General features: G+C 40.8%; 1 protein-coding gene across 8 annotated transcripts in view; it reads right to left on the bottom strand.

Moving 5' to 3' along the window:
* The window catches only part of LOC134354666 (BMP/retinoic acid-inducible neural-specific protein 3-like), a 243,721-nt gene that overhangs the window by 128,224 nt on the left and 92,589 nt on the right, over positions 1-22,908 (bottom strand). For all 8 annotated transcript variants that reach the window (XM_063063762.1, XM_063063756.1, XM_063063757.1 and 5 more), the window contains exons 3-4: positions 7,568-7,758; positions 3,364-3,542 (exon numbers count right to left, since the gene is read on the bottom strand). In XM_063063762.1, the coding sequence (XP_062919832.1) occupies positions 3,364-3,542; positions 7,568-7,758 (370 nt within the window). The remainder of the gene's footprint in view (positions 1-3,363; positions 3,543-7,567; positions 7,759-22,908) is intronic.

The raw sequence follows: 22,908 nt of genomic DNA, 5'->3' as shown, positions 1-22,908 counted from the left end.
TTGGTCATTGTAAGTAGTCCCTTGATTAGGCTATGGTATTATTTGGACAGCATGACTGGAGGGGCAAGAAAGGCTTATTCAGCACTGCATCCCAATAAATAAAAACATTGCTTCCTAAATTTCTTAATGCCTTGAACAATAAATGCAAGTAGGCTGTATGCCTTCTTTATCACCCTATCCGTTTGTGTTGCCCTTTTAGAAAGTTAAGGATTTGCTTCCCAAGATATATCCATAGGTCAATTCACCCAGTGGTGCTGCATTTACTGTATATTTTCCCCTTGCATTTGACATCCAAAATGCTTCACCTCACAGTAATCAGCCATTTCTCACATAATTTTGTAGCTGATTTATCTCTGCCATAATAACCTTCGTGGCCATCCACAGCACCACAAGTTTTGTGTCTTCTGCAAACTTGTTAATCGCTCTACCTACAGTTCCATCCAGATCATTTATACATATTACAAAGAATAGATTGTGACAATCAAGTCCCCCACCATTTTTGACCTATAAAACAGTTTCTTAATTGGATCCAAGCCAGGTATGGTCACTGTAGTTATTGATACACAGTGGGTGGTTCAGCACAGGATTGCAATAACTCAGGTTATGCTTTGAGGTAAATTAAAACTCTGTGCTCTCTTTACAAAATTTAGTGGTGATGTTTGAGAGATACATTTCCTTTCCTGAAGATTACTTGATTAGCTAACCAACCTTAAACCAACCCTTAGACTTATAATTGTGGCTAGATAGAAGGAAAATTAACCAACTACAAAATCAGATCTGCACAAATGCCAACTTCATGAATGGAGCATCAATTCAATGTCTGTTATTCTGTCAAGTCAATGATGAGACGCTTTATTGGTTTTCTGCTGAACAGATCTTCTGATTAATTCAGATTGATTCCAGTTCTACAAAATTTCACCAAAGCCATATTTAAATGTACTGATCTGCTTTAAATGGTCAGCTGTTGAGTTCAAGTGGTGGTCAGCAAGTGTCGCCAGATTTCAGAGAGCAAGGTGTTCATTCAGTTTTAACCTTGTTCATGCCCTGAATATATAGACTGATTAGACCCAGGACCTCTGCTTACTGAACAGTAAGTGCTTTAATCTTTAATCTTCAAGTGGACTTTTGGACACTGGAGTGTCACACTGTTATCCCTGTGCATGATGCATTGTTCAGCAATTTGATACAAGCTGGTTGATTATAGTTGGCTGTAAAAAGTAAGTTAACATCTAGTTTCCTGTGACTAAAGCCCTGGGACAATTACTGATATTAAAGTAAGTGTTCATTCTCTCAAAATGATCAAGCTTTCGTGTTGAATCCTTTTGGAGTCCATTGGAATGAAGCCACTATTTTATAAAAGGCACACCAGTAACTGCATTAAGAGTTTGAGGAGGTTTGGGAAGTCACCAACGATTCCAGCAAATTTCTACAGGTGCACCATGGGGAGCATTCTGATTGGTTGTGCCACCTCTGGGTATGGAAGTACCAAGGCACGGGACTGAAAAAAAGCTGCAGAGACGTGTCAACTCAGCAAAACCCCACCATGGCACCAGCCTCCCCATCATCAAGGATACTTTCAAAAGGCTTCCTCAAGAAGGCAGCATCAGTCTTGAAGGAGCTTCATCATCTAATACATGCCATCTTCTCATTACCACCATCAGGGAGGAGGTGCACACTCAGTATTTTAGAAAAAGCTTTTTCCCCTCCACTATCAGATTTCTGAACAGTCCACAAACCCATGAACAATACCTTACTATTTTACTCTCTTTTCACACTATTTATTTTTAAACATATTTATTTTAGTAACTTATAGGATTTTTTACATATTACGTTGTACAGCTGCCACAAAACAATGAAATTCACACCATGTGTCAATAATAATAAACTTGATTCTAATTCTGATTCTGATTGAAGCTAATCTAATCACTGCAGGTATTATTAAACAGAAAAAAGAACACGAGGATTCCAAGGGACCTCAAGATGGCAGACACTTGTTCCTGTGGGAGCATTGAGAAATAGGTGCAATGTTTGAAAATAAGGGTGGTGAGCTGGGGGGAGGGCTTTGCACAGGGAAACAAAAATCTTCTTTCAGCGGAGAGTCTTTGAACATATTTTCCTCAAAAGCCCAGTGGCAGCAGACATTTTGAATACAGTTCAAGGCCAAAAAACAGAGATACTCTTGAAAACCAATGTAGGGAAAGATTACCAGAGTTAATTTGCAATGAGATAACTCATTATCCAGTACTGATAAGCTGGTCTGAGGGAACAAATTACCTAAATCTGCTCCTTAGTCACTTATTCAGACCTCTTGGCACTAAAATATCCTTATTTAATTCAATGTAAATTTTCTGGGACTAACTCCAAGAAAAGCAAAACCGATATCATTGAATTTAAAAAAAAATATGTGGAGAGGTGATGTGACAGCCTGGTGTGACAAGCAACTTCAGGAGCATTCGAAATGAGCGGTATAGAGGGTAGAAGGAACAAAAGCATTTGACTGTTGACTGTCTTCTTGAGGAGGGCCATGGTGTGAATGGAAGAGTCTGAAGGAGAAGAGCTTCCAGATGCCTTCCACTTGAATTCACCCTCCTATTCCTATTTTGAACCTTCTGCTTGTCGTCTCCTGTACTGGAAACAAATTATGCAAGCACATAAAAGCTTAATCTGTTTTCAAATGTCCCTTATTACCGCACTTCCTGTAGATCTTCCAGTCTCAACCTGTTATGAGTTCTATCCCTCCACATTGACCCAAACTCTCCACTTTCTCTTCTACCTAGACCAATTTAGGCAGAAGATAGACAAGCACATATCCTTAGGCTCAAGAACAGCTTCTATCCCACTGTTTTAAAGGCATTGAACAGTCTCTTCTATGACAAGATGTAATGAAATGATCTGTATGAAATGCTATGCTAAACAGAGCTTTTCATGGTACTTCAGTATGAGTGACAATAATAAACAAATTTACCAATTTACTAGTTTACTAATTTCCCTTTTTCCCAGGTCCAAATATGGCTCCTGGCTCTAAAACTTCAACTGATTCTCTTTCCATAGATGATAGAGTGTTTATATTCAGATTTTAAGCATTTGTGATTATTTTATTTTTCAGTGGAGGAGACCATGATTTTTTTTGTGTGGAGTATCTTGTAACTGCCAAGAAGTTGGATAATAATTGGTTCAATGCAGGAGGTGGCAATAATGGCAAACAAGAAGATGTTCTCATCAGTGTGTAGGTCAAAGGTTGACGGAAAGTCACACAGTCAAGGAAAGCCACTCTCAAAGGGGGACAGCAGACTGACCTGTAAAGAGAGTGAGAGTGCTAAGGGGAAAATGCTGCACACATGTGATAAAACTAGAAATGCTCACCTTGATCGCTGAAGATGCAATCTGGATTTCATGGAGTTTGCGTAACGTCGTCTCTCGGTCAATGAAATAGGAAGCAGCCAACTGGTGAAGGGTGTCCAAACTGATGGCAGAATTGTTATTGAGTTCAGTGTTCTTATTCAACTTCTGTTTGTCCACAAATATAGTCAGTGATTCTTCCCCTGTGTATTAACAAAATAATTAGCAGTTAGCGAGTACCTTACTAGTGCAACTTGACAAGTGGGTGAGTTACATACACAAGAGTAGAGCACATTGACATTTTATCTCTGGAATCTAAACTAAATTTGCTCCAAAGCAAAAAAGGAAAATAATTCTATCAGTAAAAAATTGGGGAGTGTTCTCCTTTTTTATCTCATCCTCCCTATGCCAGTCCTCTATTCATCTTCTACTACTCCTGTTTCTGTTTGCTTCCCTTCCCTCTCTACGCCTCTCCCTCTCCACTTCTCTCTCCAGATTTTCATGAGTACAAATATTCTCTTAAAATGTTCAAACGTCTAATTTCTGTTCAACCTAAAATAAAACCTTCTCTTCCCATGGCTGGTTCTATTGTTTGGAAGTACAAGATCTACATTTGCTTTCTGTTACTTCTGAGATTTAACACCAGAAACCATAGGCTGAGCTTTGGAAAAAACAGAAAATGAGAGGAATTAGTTACCAAATTTCAGAAATATTAGCAGAAAATTTTAGTTCTATTCATCCAGCCAAACATCCAATCATTTTTTTAATTTTTCTTTTTCAGTTCTGATAAGCCTGTATAGAACATTCTTAACATCTCCCAATTTGATATCACCATTTCCATTTTTCTCCTCAGTCATAGCACCATCGGGCAGAACCACTCACTCAAGTCTCACAAGCACCATCTGATCTCTCCCTTCACGGCAAATGTAGCAACCCCTCAACAATGCTGTAGGGCTGCTACTTAATTTTTATTGGGCTGACTTGATTTGGGAGGGAATGAAGTTCAGGAGGTGTCAGTGATGGATCAGATTGAGTTTTGAGCACTGTTTCACTTAGTCAGTTTGTTGGCTCAGGAGAAATTACCCCTGACCTTTCCTGCTCATTAAAAAATGCTGCAAAGACAGCATGTAGCTGGAAAATTCAGTCCTTCTCTCCTTGTTTTACCTTCCACTCCTAGAGGACAATGAAATAAAAGATTCCAATGATTGGCCTGCTTCTTGAGGGCAAATTGCTGACCCATCCAACATTTTGCCCAATGACTATTAACATCAGGAGTGGGTGGTTCTGGTCCTGTTTGAAACTTTTAACATCTTTGCCTCTCACTTAATGAAAATTCACCATTTTTGTAGAATTAAAATGATCCCAAACAAAGTTCAGAAACAAATAGTACAATGGCATAGTGCTCTGACTCAGTTGCAGAATTGCTGTCTGCAATTACAATAGGATGATTATTTGCTAGTTGCCATTATAATAGCATATAGAGGACCTTTACTCTGATGCATTTGATGGAGGTATTCTTTCACAGTTCCAGTGATCTGAGTTAAATCCTGATCTCAGTTGCTATCTGTTAGCTGTTTGCATGTTCTCCCTATGACATGGGTTTCTGACAGTTTTCTCCCATATCTCAAGGACGCAAGTGAATTTTCCACTATAAGTTGACCCTAATATGAAGAAAAAATGGTGTAATTGAAGGAAATAAAATGGGGGTAGTGGAGGGTTATCGTAAATTGGTGCTTGAGGATCAACGCGGATCTGATAGGCCAAAGGGCCTGTTTCAATGTTGTATAACATCATGATTTCTAAGATGCAAATGCATGTTGATTAAAGCGTCATAGCTATTAAGCAATATAGCATGGAAACAAGCCCTTCAGCCCAATTCATTCATGTTGACATCCCTGCAAAACCTTCCTGTTGATGCACTTTTCCACATGGCTTTTAAATGCTGCTATTGTAATTGCCTCAACAATACCAATTCTTTCATCCTTCATTTTAAACCTATGTCCTCTATTTTTTAATTCCTTTTCTCAGAGAAATCTCCCATGTTCCAACAATAATTCCAAGCCTGCCCAACCTCTGCCGAAATCTCAAGACCTTCAGTCCTTGTTAATCCTCTTTGCATTCTTTCCAGTCTAATGATGTCTTTGATTAAATAATTAAGCTTTTTGAAGTTACTATAATTTCAGTCGATTTGACCACTTTCATAATAAATAAATTGGTGCTAACCAGAGCTTCCAGGAAACAGGACACTTCACTCTAAGTATGGTTACAAAAGTTCTACATAATCTTGGAAGCTAATGCAGCTGTGAGGAAAAGAGTGTTTAAGAGAGCTTACACTTGAGATTATCAACATACATCAAAGTTGCTGGTGAACGCAGCAGGCCAAGCAGCATCTGTAGGAAGAGGTGCAGTCGACGTTTCAGGCCGAGACCCTTCGTCAGGACTAACTGAAGGAAGAGTGAGTAAGGGATTTGAAAGTTGGAGGGGGAGGGGGAGATCCAAAATGATAGGAGAAGACAGGAGGGGGAGGGATAGAGCCGAGAGCTGGACAGGTGATAGGCAAAAGGGGATACGAGAGGATCATGGGACAGGAGGTCCGGGAAGAAAGACGGGGGGGGGGGTTGACCCAGAGGATGGGCAAGAGGTATACTCAGAGGGACAGAGGGAGAAAAAGGAGAGTGAGAGAAAGAATGTGTGCATAAAAATGAGTAACAGATGGGGTACGAGGGGGAGGTGGGGCCTTAGCGGAAGTTAGAGAAGTCGATGTTCATGCCATCAGGTTGGGGGCTACCCAGATGGAATGTAAGGTGTTGTTCCTCCAACCTGAGTGTGGCTTCATCTTTACAGTAGAGGAGGCCGTGGATAGACATGTCAGAATGGGAATGGGATGTGGAATTAAAATGTGTGGCCACTGGGAGATCCTGCTTTCTCTGGCGGACAGAGCGTAGATGTTCAGCAAAGCCGTCTCCCAGTCTGCGTCGGGTCTCGCCAATATATAAAAGGCCACATCGGGAGTACCGGACGCAGTATATCACCCCAGTCGACTCACAGGTGAAGTGATGCCTCACCTGGAAGGACTGTTTGGGGCCCTGAATGGTGGTAAGGGAGGAAGTGTAAGGGCATGTGTAGCACTTGTTCTGCTTACACGGATAAGTGCCAGGAGGGAGATCAGTGGGGAGGGATGGGGGGGACGAATGGACAAGGGAGTTCTGTAGGGAGCGATCCCTGCGGAATGCAGAGAGAGGGGGGGAGGGAAAGATGTGCTTAGTGGTGGGATCCCGTTGGAGGTGGCGGAAGTTACGGAGAATAATATGTTGGACCCAGAGGCTGGTGGGGTGGTAGGTGAGGACCAGGGGAACCCTATTCCTAGTGGGGTGGTGGGAGGATGGAGTGAGAGCAGATGTACGTGAAATGGGGGAGATGCGTTTAAGAGCAGAGTTGATAGTGGAGGAAGGGAAGCCCCTTTCTTTAAAAAAGGAAGACATCTCCCTCATCCTAGAATGAAAAGCCTCATCCTGAGAGCAGATGCGGCGGAGACGGAGGAATTGCGAGAAGGGGATGGCGTTTTTGCAAGAGACAGGGTGAGAAGAGGAATAGTCCAGATAGCTGTGAGAGTCAGAGAGATTATCATTTGACTTTAATTTGAAACTAAAATCTAATGGAAACTGAAAGGCCTCAATAAAATTGGCATAGAGAGGATGTTTCCATTTGTAAGAACGTCTAGGTACCAAGGGCTGCGCCTCAGAATAAAAGGATATTCCTTTAAAATTGAAATGAGGAGGAATTTGTTCAGCTGGTGAATCAATGGAACTTGTTGCCACTGAAAGCTCTGGAGGCCAAGTCGTTTTGTGTATTTAAGGCTGAGAGTGATGGTAAGGGGTTTAAGAGTTCCCTGAATTGTATGGGTTTTGGGTTACATTTGACATCTATAAAAATCCTTTACAACTCTGATTCCTGTCAAAGGCAGTCAGTGCTGGAGTTCTCAACTAAATCAGCTGAGGACTGAGGTCTTGGTACCAACATCTAGAATACGATCATATCTTTTCTCCTCACCTGGCCCATATGAGTCAGGGAGTTAAGAGGAAAACAATATCCAAAAGTATTATGCACAAAATGGAATGCACCCACCCCAAAAAGCATTCACTATAAAGATGACAAGACAACACACTCAGCTGTTCATTCATAACTGCAACATTACGAATGCTCTGAAATCAGAATTGGTGTACTTTACCTCCAAGTGTTCCAGATATTAAGAAATGTGTGCCATACTTCTTGATCAAATTATCGATTATCTGTTGTGGACTTGGTCTCCGTCCTAACAAGCGGATATTTCTGATGAACTCTGGAGCTAGAGGCAAATCTGAGCCCAAAAAGTCTCTTCTTTCCACTGCTAAATTATTTACCTTCCATCGACCAAACTCTCTGCCAACAGAAAAGCACATCATAAAAGTAAATAAAGTAAATCCATGATGGAAAGGACAGATCATCTCCAAATAATGCAATGCTCAACATAAAACTTCCATTGTGGGAAGTTGAATCAGTAGATCTGCACATTGAGAAACACCATAGTTGGGAGATGTACTTTCCTTACACAATATGACCAAGGAGTAGCAATATATTGTATGCTGGGCAGATCAGACATAACTCTGCACATGGGAGCAGGTCAGGGAAAGATTCAGGAGGCTAATTCCAGATTGGCAAAGGTTCCTGTATCCCAAGTGGATGAAAAAGTTACACACATCAAAGTTGCTGGTGAACGCAGCAGGCCAGGCAGCATCTGTAGGAAGCGGTGCAGTCGACGTTTCAGGCCGAGACCCTGACGAAGGGTCTCGGCCTGAAACGTCGACTGCACCTCTTCCTAGAGATGCTGCCTGGCCTGCTGCGTTCACCAGCAACTTTGATGTGTGTTGCTTGAATTTCCAGGATCTGCAGAATTCCTGTTGTTTGGATGAAAAAGTTAGGTGTGTATTCATTGGAATTTTAAAAAATTGAGGGATGTCTTAGTGAAATATATAAGATGGTAAAAGAGGCATAATAGGGTAGAGGTCAGTATATTTCCAAGACAGGGGGAGTTTAAAGTGCATGGAATAGTCATTCAAAACTGATTGTTTGAAAGAATCTCACAGAGGATGGTGAGTCTCTCAAATTCCCTGCCTTGAAGGATTGTGGAAGGTGTATCACTGGGGGTATTTAAAAATTTAAAGTGGAGGTAGATACATTTTATGAAAGATAGGGAAATTGAGGACTATGTGGAGCTGCCGTAGAGGGGGAGTTGAGACCTAGGGCTGATCAGATTAATAGCAAAGCAGGCTTGAGGAGCATTATGGCATACTCCTGCTCCAATTTTCTTTTGCATCCTTATGCCATTGTAATTTCTCTGAGCATGTTTTTCCATTATTATAGCATGTTACAGAAAATGCTGAAAATATCCAACAGTCAGATGGAATCTGCGGAGACAGAGTTAGTGGACTGGATCTTGCTGATATCATTGTACATGAAAAAAAGCTTGGGATTGTTGTACATGGACATCAAAGCCTTGAATTTGCTGAACTGGTTTATTGGTTGACAAGTGTTCCGCTCTTGGGCTCTGAGGCATAAATTGAATGAGATTCCACAGCACCAGTATGGTGGGGAATCTGCTGCACGATTTTTGAGTTCTTATCTTTCGATGGAGATGCTACTGTTAGACCGAAGGGTAAGTATAAGGTATATTGCTTTGCTTTTAGGTATTTGTGCATTTCTTTTAATATTTAAATATAACCAAACATTTTAGTTGTTTTTTATTTTGTAAAGATTTGTTCTCTTTTAATGAATTGTTCACTCAGTTTTAAAAACCTTTTATGTGTCAGCAACATTGGGAAGCTTAACTTTGACAGATGGCAAAGCTGGGGACAGTGGCTTTGCTATCTGTCAAAGGCTTTCTCTGCAGTTTTGTAGGCGAGGATTGTTTTGACCAAATTTTGTGGCCCAGTTAAATTCTGCAAGATTCTGATTGATCATATCCAGCCTTACAGATATGCACAGGACAATGGGGAATCTGGGGAACACCGAATAATTTTACAGGTTGATACTTCTTTGTCAGAACCATAAGAAAGTGAAAACAAATTAATTTTAAGTTGAAACGTTGGCAATAGTGTCTGTCCAAATCATATTGGCGAAGTTAAGGAGAGATCTTAGGATGTGACATCCAGAGACACACTCAGAAATTGCGGAACATGTAGTCAATCCACGCCTTGAGGTTGATGGGAGCCTCAGAGCCCTGCAAGAATGGTGACAATGATGGGTGAATGTGGATCAAGCATAATCCCACTTGCTCAGTGTTCCTCTCTCTGCAGATTCCACCTGCGCTGCTGAATATTTTGTACCTCTACCATTCACAGTATTTTTTGTTGTACTGCTATATCTGTTTTCCCTTGAAGACCAACTGAATGGTATGCTCATGGCTTAAAACTTCCAAACCTAGCCCATACTATAAACCAAATATGAATCAAGCTGCAAGGTTCCTCTAGTTGTACTGTTAAAGAATTCACTCATGACCACTTTTTGTAATTTAAGTATTTTTTTCTGGTTTGATGTTACTTTTTCATTTACTTGTTTATTTATAAGAGAATGGGCCTTTCCAGCCCTTTGAGCCCTGTCGTCTAGCTACCTCTGATTTAACCCTAGCCTAATCACTGGACAATATACAACAACTAATTAACCTACCAACAGGCATGTATTTGGACTGTGAGAGGAAACCGGAGCTCCCAGAGGAAACCCACGGGGTCTGAATGAAAATGGACAAGTTCCTTACAGATAGCAGCAGATTTTAATCATATGATAAAACAGAGCACACAATACGTTTGAGATCAGAATGGTTCTGCAGCTTCAGTGTTAGCAGGTAATTTTTATTTTTTGTGTGGCGTTATGGAATTTATAAATCTACAGTTGTATTAAATCTGCAATCTACAATAAGATTGAAGCTGATAAGGTCTCAAAGAGAAGAGCATGAGTCTGCCTACAAATAAGAAAGATGAGAATGGAGTTGCTCGTTGAAGGAGAAGAACGTCACTTTAATTCTGTATAGAGATGGAAACCTTTATAACAGACAAGAAAATGTTTGTAGAGGAGAATGGAGCTGGCAATGTCAATATAAAAGAAGGATGAGCTTGAAATGGGGTTGACGGCTCTGAAATAGAAAACAAATAACAACTATAATTAGAAGTGAATTGGGAGGGGTCTGTGCTGGAAGTGTGAGAAATAGAAAACAGCATTCCCTGCAGAGTGATGTCAACGCTCATTTTAGCACCACAGGGAAACACAGGTATGATCGATACCAAGGCACTGGTTTTCAATTCAACATGGATTCCAATAGACATGGTCAGATTGCTAGGCAATGGAAAACAGGGAATTCAAAGTAATTATCAAAGATATTTTCATGCAATATTTAATGGATTTCATCATGTAGAGAAGATGAAAGATAAAATTTGCAATTTATTTCTTAGATTCCTTTCTTAAATTGGAAAGTGGTCCTGTGAAAAAACATTGCAAATGATAATGATTATGGTCTGAATCACTCAGTTCCACCCCCCACCCCTCACCCCAACTGTAACCTGACTAATAAATTACAGGTAGACCGTTTGGGTATTTGATCCTCCATAATATTCCACGTGGCTTTGAATCTTAAGCTTTGTTATGGAAATGCTGGATAGAAATGCATAATCAACAAATTGGAGATCAATTCATATTACATACCAATCATCTAACGGTCCTTAGAGTTACAACCTTCCTATATTGGAGGGAAATTGCTGTATCAAAGGGAAATGCCTCATTTGTAATTTGTAATTCACACATGGACAAGTATGTCCCCACAAAATCATTTGGTCCACCCCAATCAGAAGAGCTGGATGAGTGGAACTTAGGACTGGTGATCTGCAAAAGTACAAGAGGTCCAGGTATGACCTTCAGATGGTAATTTTATTTGGAAAGTGGCAATTCTGAACTAAATTTGAATCATAGAGAAATTGTCAAAGGCTGTGGCAAGGTTGAATTATATCACCTTCTACAAAGCAAAACCACACAACATGGAAATAAGATTATGCTCCCAGATGAGCTCAGTGCCTTTTATGCTCACTATGGCAGCACCTTCATGAACTCCCACAGCCCCTGACAACTCCATGATTTCAGTCTCTGAGGTCATTGTGAGACAACACACACAAAATGCTGTAGGAACTCAGCAGGCCAGGCGGCATCTATGGAAAAAGGCACAGTCGACGTTTTGGGCCAAAACCCTTCGGCAGGACTGGAGAGAAAAAGCTGAGTACTTTTTTCCAGTGAGTGTGCTGTTTGCATTTCCAGCATCTGCAGATTTTCTTTTGTTTGTCAATGTGAGAAAGTAGACAGTGTGGAAGGTTTTCAGAGCCTGCAGAGGGACTTGGACCAGCTGGAAAAATGGGCTGAAAAATGGCAGATGGAGTTTAATATAGACAAGTGTGAGGTATTGCACGTTGGAAGGACAAACCAAGGTAGAACATACAGGGTTAATGGTAAGGCACTGAGGAGTGCAGTAGAACAGAGGGATCTGGGAATACAGATACAAAATTCCCTAAAAGTGGTGTCACAGGTAGATAGGGTCATAAAGAGAGCTTTTGGTACATTGGCCTTTATTAATCGAAGTATTGAGTATAAAAGCTGGAATGTTATGATGAGGTTGTATAAGGCATTGGTGAGGCCGAATCTGGAGTATTGTGTTCAGTTTTGGTCACCAAATTACAGGAAGGATATAAATAAGGTTGAAAGAGTGCAGAGAAGGTTTACAAGGATGTGCCGGGACTTGAGAAACTCAGTTATAGAGAAAGGTTGAATAGGTTAGGACTTTATTTCCTGGAGCATAGAAGAATGAGGGGAGGTTTGTTAGAGGTATATAAAATTATGATGGGTATAGATAGAGTGAATGCAAGCAGGCTTTTTCCACTGAGGCAAGGGGAGAAAAAAACCAGAGGACATGGGTTAAGGGTGAAGGGGGAAAAGTTTAAAGGGAACATTAGGGGGTCTTCTTCACACAGAGAGTGGTGGGAGTATGGAATGAGCTGCCAGACGAGATGGTAAATGCGGGTTCTTTTTTAACATTTAAGAATAAATTGGATAGATACATGGATGGGAGGTGTATGCAGGGATATGGTCCATGTGCAGGCCAGTGGGACGAGGCAGAAAATGGTTCGGCACAGTCAAGAGGGGCCAAAAGGCCTATTTCTGTACTGTAGTTTTTCTATGGTTTCTATGGTTTCTATGAGATAATCCTGAAGGAGGGTGAACCCACAGAAAGCATTTGGTTCAGATGGTGTACCTGGCTAAGTACTGGAGACTTGTGCTAATCAACTAGCTGGAGTGTTTACTGACATCCTTAGCCTCTCGCTTTGGTAGTCTGAGGTACCCACCTACTTCAAACAAGCATTAGTCATACCAGTTCTCAAGAAAGAACATGCAACCTGCAACTGTGACTGTTGTACAATAGCACTTATATCCTTTATGATGAAATGCTTTGAGAGGTTACTCATGAACCATATCAGTTCCTTCCTGAGGAGTGACCTGAATCTGGTGTAATTTACCTATTGTCACAGCAAGTCAAAAGCAGACTCTTCACTCAGTCCTGGAACACAAAGTACAAAGTAAATTTATTATCAAATTACATACTGTATATGTAACCATTTACAACCTGAGATTAGTTTTCTTACAGGCATTTAGGGGAGGAGGAAAAGGTGGCGGCGTGACGCAGCTTGCTCTGCCCCTCCGGTGAATGATATCTGTAATCTGTCAAGTAGGGTGCCATGTACAATCCTGATCTATGGAGACAGACGTGAGAGAACGGAGGAACATCTGGAGAAACTTCTGAAATGCCTTTTTCGCTGCCGCTGTTACTGTGTGATCCAGAATCTCCGGAGGGGAAGGCCTCGCATCCTCGGCTTTGCTTGTTGCTCGGCGGCCGGGATGGGGTCGAAGCGCTCGGCAGAGATGGTGCTCGGTGTTTGGTGTTGAAGGGCTGGTCGGAGGCTCAAAGTTTTCGGATGGATTCAGAGAAGGCTGTGGTCGGGTGCTTCCAATGCATCGACAGTTGTCAGTGCCTGGAGATTTATGGCAGAGAGAGTTTCTCCCTTCTGCTGCCTGTTATCAGGGACTATCAGGAGTCAATTGGAACTTTGAGACTTTTTTTTAACCGTTCCCATGGTCTGCTTTTTATTAAATTATGGTATTGCTTTGCACTGCTGTAACTATATGTTATAATTATCTCGTCTTGTCAGTGTTAGTCTTCGGTTTGTCTAGTTTTTTTTGTGATATCACTCTGGAGGAACATTGTATCATTTCTTAATGCATGCCTGCATTTCTAAATGACAATAAATGAGGACTGAGTGTCCTCGTAATCTAATCTAATCTAATCTAAATCCAAGAAACAGGATAGATTAATGAAAGACCGCACCCAACAGGATGAACAAAGAACCAATGTGCAAATGGGAACAAACTGCAAATATGAAAGAGAGAAAAAATAAATAAATACATAATAAATATTGAGAACATGAGATGAAGGGTCCTTAAAAGTGAGTCCATATGTTGTGGGACCAGTTCATAGATGGAGAAAGTGAAAATGAGTAAAATTCCCCCCTCTGGATCACGGCCCTGATGGTTGAGGCATAATAGCTTTTCCTGAACCTGGCAGTCTGAGTCCTGAAGCTTCTCTACCTTCTTCCTGATGTAAGCGATGAGAGGGGAGCATTGCCTGGTGGTAGGGGTCCTTGATAATGGCTGCTACTTTCTTGCAAAAGTGCTCCCTGTAGAATTGCTCAGTGGTGGGGACGGCTTTACCAGTGATGGACTTGACTGTAGCCGTTACCTTTTGCAGGATTTTCCATTTAAAGGCATTGGTCTTTTCACACCAGGCTGTGATGCAACCAGTTAATCACACCACACATCCATAGAAGTTTGTCAAACTCTTAGATGTCATGCCAAATCTTCTCAAACCTCTAAGGAAGTAAATGCATTGTTGTGCTTTCTTTGTAGTGGCATTTAATGTGCTTGGGCCCAGGACAAATCCTCTGACATGATAACACCAAGTATTTTAAAGCTGTTTACCCTCTCTCCATCTCTGTTCCCCCATGAGGACTGGCTCATGGAACTCTGGTTTCCTCCTCTTGTAGTCAATAATCAGCTGCTTGGTCTTGCTGACATCCCTCTCTAACACTTTTCATGGTCAAAGTTGTTTGCTCATTTAGAATTAATTGACAGCAATTTGGTGATGCATTGCTTTTCACCTTTTGCCAATGATTCATTGCTGATGCTGGTGTCAAAGTCTGTCCCATGAATTTGAAGTCAATGGCTCACCATCTATGTGAATTTACAGAACACTCCCTAGTTTAATCCAAGAACATGGGAATGGGATGAGTCAATCCTGTTCAGTCATTCAGCTATATCATGGCTGCCTTGTGACCCCCAACCCCCTTCATAGAAACAGAGAAAAATAGGAGCATGGACAGGCTTCAGCTGTCCTCTGCATCCTATCCTGGCTGACTTCCTATCTCAAAACCATGTTCCCATTCTTCCCCCTTACGTGGATAAGAAAGGTTTAGAGGGATACAGGTGAAACAAAGGGCAAATGGGGCTAGCCTCAATGGGCATCAGTCTGCATGGGTGAGTTGTGCTGAAGGGCTTGCTTCCATGTGGTATTCATCTGTGACTCCATGAACTGTTGATGCTTCTTGTGCCTAAAAGTGAACCTACTTCTTTCTCATATATTCATCAACCTGATCTATGCAACCTCCTCAGGTAAATAATTCCATAAATTTGCTGCTGTAGTGAAGACATTTTTCCTTATCTCAGTCTGAAATGCCTTACCCATTATCTTGAGAGTATGTCATTGGTTCCCAACATCCCAGCCAAGGCATGAAAACAATCTTCTATCCTGTCAGAATTTTGTGCATGCATTCTTTAGTAGTTGGAACCCAGGCAAAGAATCCATACTTTCACAAAGCTGGAAAATAGAGTTCTTGAGTGCATTCAGGCTTTGAAGAGATCCAGATTTTCATCAACTTATGTGAGTCACTCTGATAAGGCTCATCTCGAACCTTTAACTTTATGTCTGAAGTGGCACTGGTGATATACAGCGACGATTCTCGGACAGTTCACAAAACAATACTTCTTCTGGACTACGATCACTACAATCCACAGTCTGTAATTTCTCTTTGGGAGGTGTGCTTTTGAACTGTCTGAATGATCTGGCATTTTTGCAGTATGCTGAGGGATTCGGCAAACTGGACTGTTGTGAATACAGGCACAGCCATTGTCACAGTGGCCATAGCTGCTGCAGTCTTCAGGACGGATTGAAGCATTGAGGCCTAACAGAAAAAAACAAATCAATGTTTAGCCAGTTTAAGCAGTAAGCCTGATTAAAAACTTATGGTGTTGAGGCCAAGGGCAAAGGTCAAAATGGTGTTCAGCTCACTTCTCTGTGTCAAACCAAGATTCCCCATCTGAGTCTGTTCCATCTGCCTGGGTTTGACCCATACCCTTCTCTTCTCACGACTACTACTGGATGGGTGTTGCAGGAGTCTTGGGTCCATGACACCAGGATCAGAAGTAATTGTTGCCCTGCAGCCGTTGGGCTCTTGGTCCGGTTTCACTCGCCTCAGCGTTGAATGGACTCCGCAGCTGTGGCCTGTAGCCTTCAGGCATGCTCAATTGGCTCCGTGGATTCTGCGGTTCGTGTTGTATGTGTTATTTGTTTACTTTTTATTCTTGTTTGCACAACTTGTTCTTTTTCGCACATTGGATATTTGTCAGTCTTTGTTACATGGGTTTTCTTGTGGATTCTCTTGTGTTTGTTTTGTGGCTGCCTGCAAGAAGATGAATCTCAAGGTTGTATGTGATATACATACTTTGATAATAAATTTACTTAGATCTTTAAACTTATATATTTGAATCCAGCAAGAAATGGTTACCCTTAATCCCCACCACTGCCTTTTTGTCATATTGTTTCTACTTTGAGGATTGATCGCAAGTATTGTGTCAAATAGATTTGTGGTAGAGGTTGGTTGAGTCATGCAGTGTTCTACAGAAAGAAGTCTGGCTTGAGTGACATGGAGGTTTCCATATTAAGACAGAGAAAAGCAGATTAAATTAGGAACATAGTTTCACCCATAATAGGATTGACAATGTTCTCCCAATTGAAAGGAAATGCATTATTAACTATTTACTTAAATATTCTTCCCTACATTTCAGTGTAAAATGCAGTGCTATGTAAAAATGCCTTAGCAAAAGGTTTAGTCTGTCTGGCAACATTCACAGTTCTTAACAGCCTTTGATTGCACGGTGCAAAATTACTTCTAAGTACAGTAAAGACTTGGTTACAGTGAGATAATTGTTAGGTACATACTTAGAAATGAGCTTTTGCAAGCAAAGCGTACCTCAGAGGTGTACCTCACCACATCACAAGAGAAAAGTACCACTAACTGGTGTGGCTGATCAAAACCATTGAGAAATTATGCACTTCATTGCAATTAAAACATTTTAACTTCTCTCTAATTAAACCAAAATTCATCTCAGCTTCATAACCACTTGAAAACTGGGTGGAGGCAAACAACAAGAGATTGTAACTTGAGCAGATTACGTGGCAGACATCCTGTCTCAAAAACAATCCTTGTCCAACTTAAATAAATCCATAAAGTCCAAACACACTGTGTAAACCATGGTAACAGTGGCACAACCATTACAGGCACTGGCTCACGGCTCCAGGTATTTGGGGTTTATCCTCACCTTAAGTCCTGTCTGTACAGAATTTCCCTATAACCATGTGGACTTCGTCTGGGTGCTCTAATGTTCACCACCACCCAAAGATGGGTAAATTGATAGGTTAATTAGCTTCTGCAAATTGTTCATCGTGTATGGGTAATTGGGAGAATTTGGGATTTATTGGAATGTAGGGAGATTGAAAATTAAATTAATGTTGGTAGTTGATAGTAACCATAGACTTAATGAGCTAGAAGTCCTGTTTCCATGATGGAGCTCTCCACCGTAGGAGACATCTTCACATTTGAGCCATCTCTAAGACTGGTTAGTATGCAATTTGTGGTTCTTACGAACCGATCACTAGCTTTCTTACTGACAAAAATATTTCAGCCTATTCCTCTCCACATTTCATTCTTCAATACTTTTGACTGAGCATTTCCACTCAAACCATTCGATTGCTGTTTCTTCCACTCATCACATGAAAACGTCCTCAAAAATAAAGGGGGCTTTGAGGAATAAACACAAGAAGAGAAACTGTCCGAGGTACAGGATCTGCAATGGACGGTTTCCACTTCCCATTACTGATTTTGACCGGACGGTGAGTAGTTGAAGATAATAGTGCACTTCTTATGGCACTAACTGAATGGAAGAAGACACAGTATTTTACATAATAAGTGTGCCAGAGTAATAAAAAGCATCCCCAAGGGTCTCAGTATGAACAGATGGATTTTTACTGCAGCTTGTAGACAAAGGAAAATGCATGCAACAATCATCACACAAGTTCACAGAAATAATGAGATGCTAAGCATGGACTCAACACCAACCCACTGTGCATTCTACTGCACTTAGCCCGGTGATGCAAAGCTTGCGATTGCTTTCCTTCTACTGTCAAGCGGAGCAGAGAGTACTGAGTGCTGTGCAAAAGGGTTGTTATATTACATTAATAAAATATTAAATTGGCAACATGCTGCAAAAGGCTGTATGGTCACGACTGAAACCTCTTTTGAAATGGCCCATGAATAAATCCATTAAATGAGTTCATGCCCTTAACCCAATAAATTATTATAGAGCAAGATAAACTTACAGATAACAAGCAGCCTCTGAATAGCTGAGCTTTAGCAGGCAGATATGAAAGTTATTGTAATTATGGGTTTGGGAGGCATGCTTAATCGTTCTGTACAACTTGAGAATTTGTTTTATGTTTGAGTAATCCACCTTTGGGAGAAAGGGGAGAATGGATGTTGCAGAAACGCAAGAGAGTGCAGATACTGGAGTGAACTGTTGAAGGAGTCAGGCAGCACCTGTGGAAGCAAAGATGGGGTCTACATTTCAGGTCCGGACTCTGTTTTGGGACTGAGAACATAAAGAGGAGATGACCATGACAAAGAGGAGAAACCAGAGCTGGCAATCAATTGACAGAGGCAGGTGAAAAGGGGCTAATGGCAGATGGAGCCTAGTGAGAGAGGGGAATGAAAGGGCTGGGAGGAAGGAAGTGAGATGATGAAGATGTCCAAGTGGACCTGGGTGGATCTGAAGGAGAGAGAAAGGAAATATTGAACTTTGCTATGTGTCTAATGGCTGGTCCAGATCGTCCTTGGAAATATAGAGAAAGGTAACTTAATTTTTGAAACGTTTGTTACACTGAAGAGTCCTTATTTAAGGAATACTCCTAAAGTAGAGTTTCCTAGATTTCAATATCATCATTTAATAATATCCCACAAATAATTCAGAACTTGAACAAAAATATTTCTGAGTAAAGTAGGATGTAGGGAGATTTAAACAAACTTATTAGAAGTACAAATGAATACTCCATTCAGTGGACAAATGCAGAATTGAAAGAGTTGCCATATTTTGCCCCTGACAAAGATTAGCAAAGATTAACCTAAAGAGAAGTTTCTCCCAATTCCAGGAGGTACTTTATCATCTTTTTCTACTCTATGATGTCTGCTCAGAAATTATTCACTTTCCACTTTCAACTCACACTGACTTTTTCCACTATCATTAGTCAACTTGAAAATATTCCCTGTCAGATATAACTATATAACAGTATCTCTGATTCATACAAAAAGAAGTGCAAGAGATTCACAGCAGTGAGTTCCATTTGTCATTCAATTATTGCTAGACATTTGTTCAGTTATTATATTCCTGCCATCTTTCTTGAGATCCTAGTGTTCAGTCATCCAGGCACTATTTTCCTTCTTTACTTTCTCCAGATAGTCCCATTTCACTCTCTTAACACATTAAAATAGTCATTCACACTCAAGGGGATTCACCATAGTAATTGAAATAGGTGCTTCAACTAACCTAGCCCTTGTGACATTTTGGAGTTTGGGGGAAAGCCTGAAATTCTCTCCTTAAGACACATTTTACTTTTGCATATTTATCATTTGCATTTGAGATGCCTGCCTCATGTTTTCCATTTTGATTGTTTTATTTGTGTAAAGTACTTCTTACGTTGGCTATCTCAGTCTATTGTCAATTGTCTCATCTTTTCAGTTACTGTGTTCTTCCCTTCAAAATAAGTAGACCTTCTCCAATTCTATTTTATTTTCTGAAGTTTATGAATATGCTATCTCTTACTCATTCCCTACCTATTGTGTCCTTGTTTGAATCCTACTCTTCATGACACATCAGTGTCGATATTGAGAGCGCTAATATTGCCCACTGCTACATCCTCACTCTCTTGGATGCATTTTGGAAGCACAGCATGATGTTGAGATACATCCGAGGACACATCATTAGCGATGTAACCTGGAGGTCTTTGAGTGTTTAGGGTCTTTCAACATCAAACACCCTCACCCAGGTGAGCCAGCCAGGGTTGATCAGGCCCTAGTTTGTGTCCCAGCAGCACTGGACCAGGGATCACACCCCTTGATCCATAGCCAACTGAAGGCTTGTTCTGCAGCCTCTGTGATGTTCCTAATGGCTCTTTCTTTGCAGCCCCCATTTAATTCTTGAAACTGCCTGTAAGGAGTTTGTACGTTCTCCCCATCATTGCATGATTTTACTCTGGATGCTCTGGTTTCCTCCCACGGACTTACCGGTTGGTAGGTTAATTGTTCATTGTAAATTCTTCCGTGTGTAGGTTAATTGTTCATTGTAAGTTCTCCCGTGAGTAGGCTAGGGTTAATTTGGGGGGTTTGCTGGATGGTGTGACTTGAAGACCTGAAAAGGTCTGTTCTTTGCTGGATCTCAATAAATTAATAAATTATTCAATCAATAAATCTACCAATAAATAAATAAATAAACGTGTTGTTTCAAAAAAAAATTGTATTCCTAAATTCTAGTGAGCTGATAAAGAGCAGCGCAGCAGATGTTCCACTCGCTCTTCTTCATCTCAGTGAAGAGCAGATCCTGCATCACATTCCAGGCATCCTGCAATTTAGTTCCACAAGAGACTATAGATGCTGGAATGTGAAGCAACAGAGCTAGAGAAACTCATCAGATCAAGCAGCATCTGTGGGAGGAAAAAAATGCTGATGTTTTGAGTTGAAACCTTGTATGGGTAGCCTCCAACCTGATGGCATGAACATTGACTTCTCAAACTTCCGCTAATGCCCCACCTCCCCCTCGTACCCCTCGTACCCCATCCGTTATTTATTTATATATACACATTCTTTTTCTCTCTCTCCTTTTTCTCCCTCTGTCCCTCTCACTATACCCCTTGCTCATCCTCTGGGTTTCCTCCCTTCCCCTTTTCTTTCTCCCTAGGCCTCCTGTCCCATGATCCTCTCATATCCCTTTTGCCAATCACCTGTCCAGCTCTTGGCTCCATCCCTCCCCCTCCTGTCTTCTCCTATCATTTTGGATCTCCCCCTCCCCCTCCCCCTCCCACTTTCAATTCTCTTATTAGCTCTTCTTTCAGTTAGTACTGACGAAGGGCCTCGGCCTGAAACGTCGACTGTACCTCTTCCTAGAGATGCTGCCTGGCCTGCTGCATTCACCAGCAACTTTGATGTGTGTTATCAGGACTGATGGATGACCAGACAGAGGTATATACAATTATGAGAAGCTAAGATAACTTAATAGTCAGAATCTTTTTTTTCTCCTTGGTAAGGACACAACACGTCAGGTCACTCCTCAGTGCTGATCTGGGATTTTGACTCGAAATGTTGGAACAGTCCAGTCCATCACAAGCAAAGCCCTCCCTACAATTGAGGACATTTATACGGTGTGCTGTCACAAGAAAGCATCAGGTGCCTGAACCAGTGTAGATAACTTAACTCACCTCACCTCAACTCTGAACTAATTCCACAATTATGAGACCTATGGACTCACTTTCAAAGGCTGTACAACTCAAGTTTGTGGCATGATTTATTTATTTATTTATTTATTTTTAATTTGCAGTTTAGCTTCTTTTGCAGTTTGTCAGTCTTGTATGTAGTTTTTCATCCATTCTATTGTATTCCTCTTTTCTACAAGAAAATAAATCTCTCAGTAGTATATGCTGTATATGATATACTTTGATATACTTTGATCATAAACTTACTTTGAACTTTGTACCTATCCTTGAAGACCTTGAAGAGAAGATGAAGATACTGAAGAGCTGTAAGGCATGCCATGCATCTTCATTATGATAATTGAGATAAATCTTACAATAAAATATAATGACTAATTATTGCTATCAATACAAAGCCCTCTTTCTGTAGCAGGAGTTCCCAACCTTTTTTATGCCATGGACCTCCACCATTAACCGAGACTTCCATGGACCCCAGTTTGGGAAGCCCTGCTTCTCATTTTTATAGGATGACATCAAGCCCATATTGCTTGCTATCTCTTAACACTCTGTTAAGGGACTTGCAACTCAGCATGATATAAGAAGTAGATTACTATGAAAATGTGAACTCAATATATTTGATCAATGATAGTACTATATCTGTATCAGTGATCCTGAAAGAGCAGTACAGATTGAGTACCCCTTATCCAAAATGCTTGGGGCTGAAGTGTTTTGGATTTCAGAATATGCAATGAGATAGATTGGGATTACCATCATTTCCAACTCTGAATTTAAGCGCTACCGGTAAGCAGTCTTTGTGTTATTGGTAAAAATTATTACATAACATCAACATAATGAAAATATAATGTGCACAGGATAACAAAAGCAGCACAGCAGTATCGAGAGAACACCTGAATCATTACTGAACAACAACAAATAAAGGCAGGCTTTCAGTTTCCACCTACAATGCCCTGTTTAAATTAAAAGGTTACAGTACACTGTATTTGTATTTTAATTTCTTGAGGGGTTGATATAAGGTTTAAAAACAATCCACATTGTAGATTTGATCTGGTGTTAGATTTTCATCAACAATGATTTTCATACGTCAGGTAACTTCCCAGAATTGTCTGTGATGCAGAGACCTGTGTGTCACCTGGGAGGTTTTTCAGTGCCTTGTGGGACTTTCCATTGGGGACACCATGTCAGCACCCAAATTTAGGAGGATTTCGGATTTTAGAATTTTGGATAAGGAGTATTCAACCTGTATTTGCAAAGGACATGATGCAACACATAAACCTACAAATAGATTAAAATCTCCTAATTAACTTAGGTGGCAAAACACGTGGGCCAAAGTAAGCTAAGAAGAATCGTCTCTCTACATCTGAATGATGTTATGATTAAGCACAAACTGGCTCAAAGGTGAAAGAATGTTAATGGTCTGAAATTTCCTGGGAGCAGTGTATTACCAATACTCACTGACTCAGTAAACCTTCCTCTACCTCCAACAGGTTGTACAACAGAAACTTTCTTGATGAACCTCGGTCAACAAGGCTACTCAGAACAATGGGCTACCAACCATTACTCCCGTACAAAGGAAATGGAAG

This window comes from Mobula hypostoma, chromosome 12 (genome assembly GCF_963921235.1).
Source record: "Mobula hypostoma chromosome 12, sMobHyp1.1, whole genome shotgun sequence".
Taxonomy (NCBI): Eukaryota; Metazoa; Chordata; class Chondrichthyes; order Myliobatiformes; family Myliobatidae; genus Mobula; species Mobula hypostoma.
The sequence above is the reverse complement of the archived record's forward strand: the minus strand, read 5'-3'. Positions and strand labels throughout refer to the sequence as shown.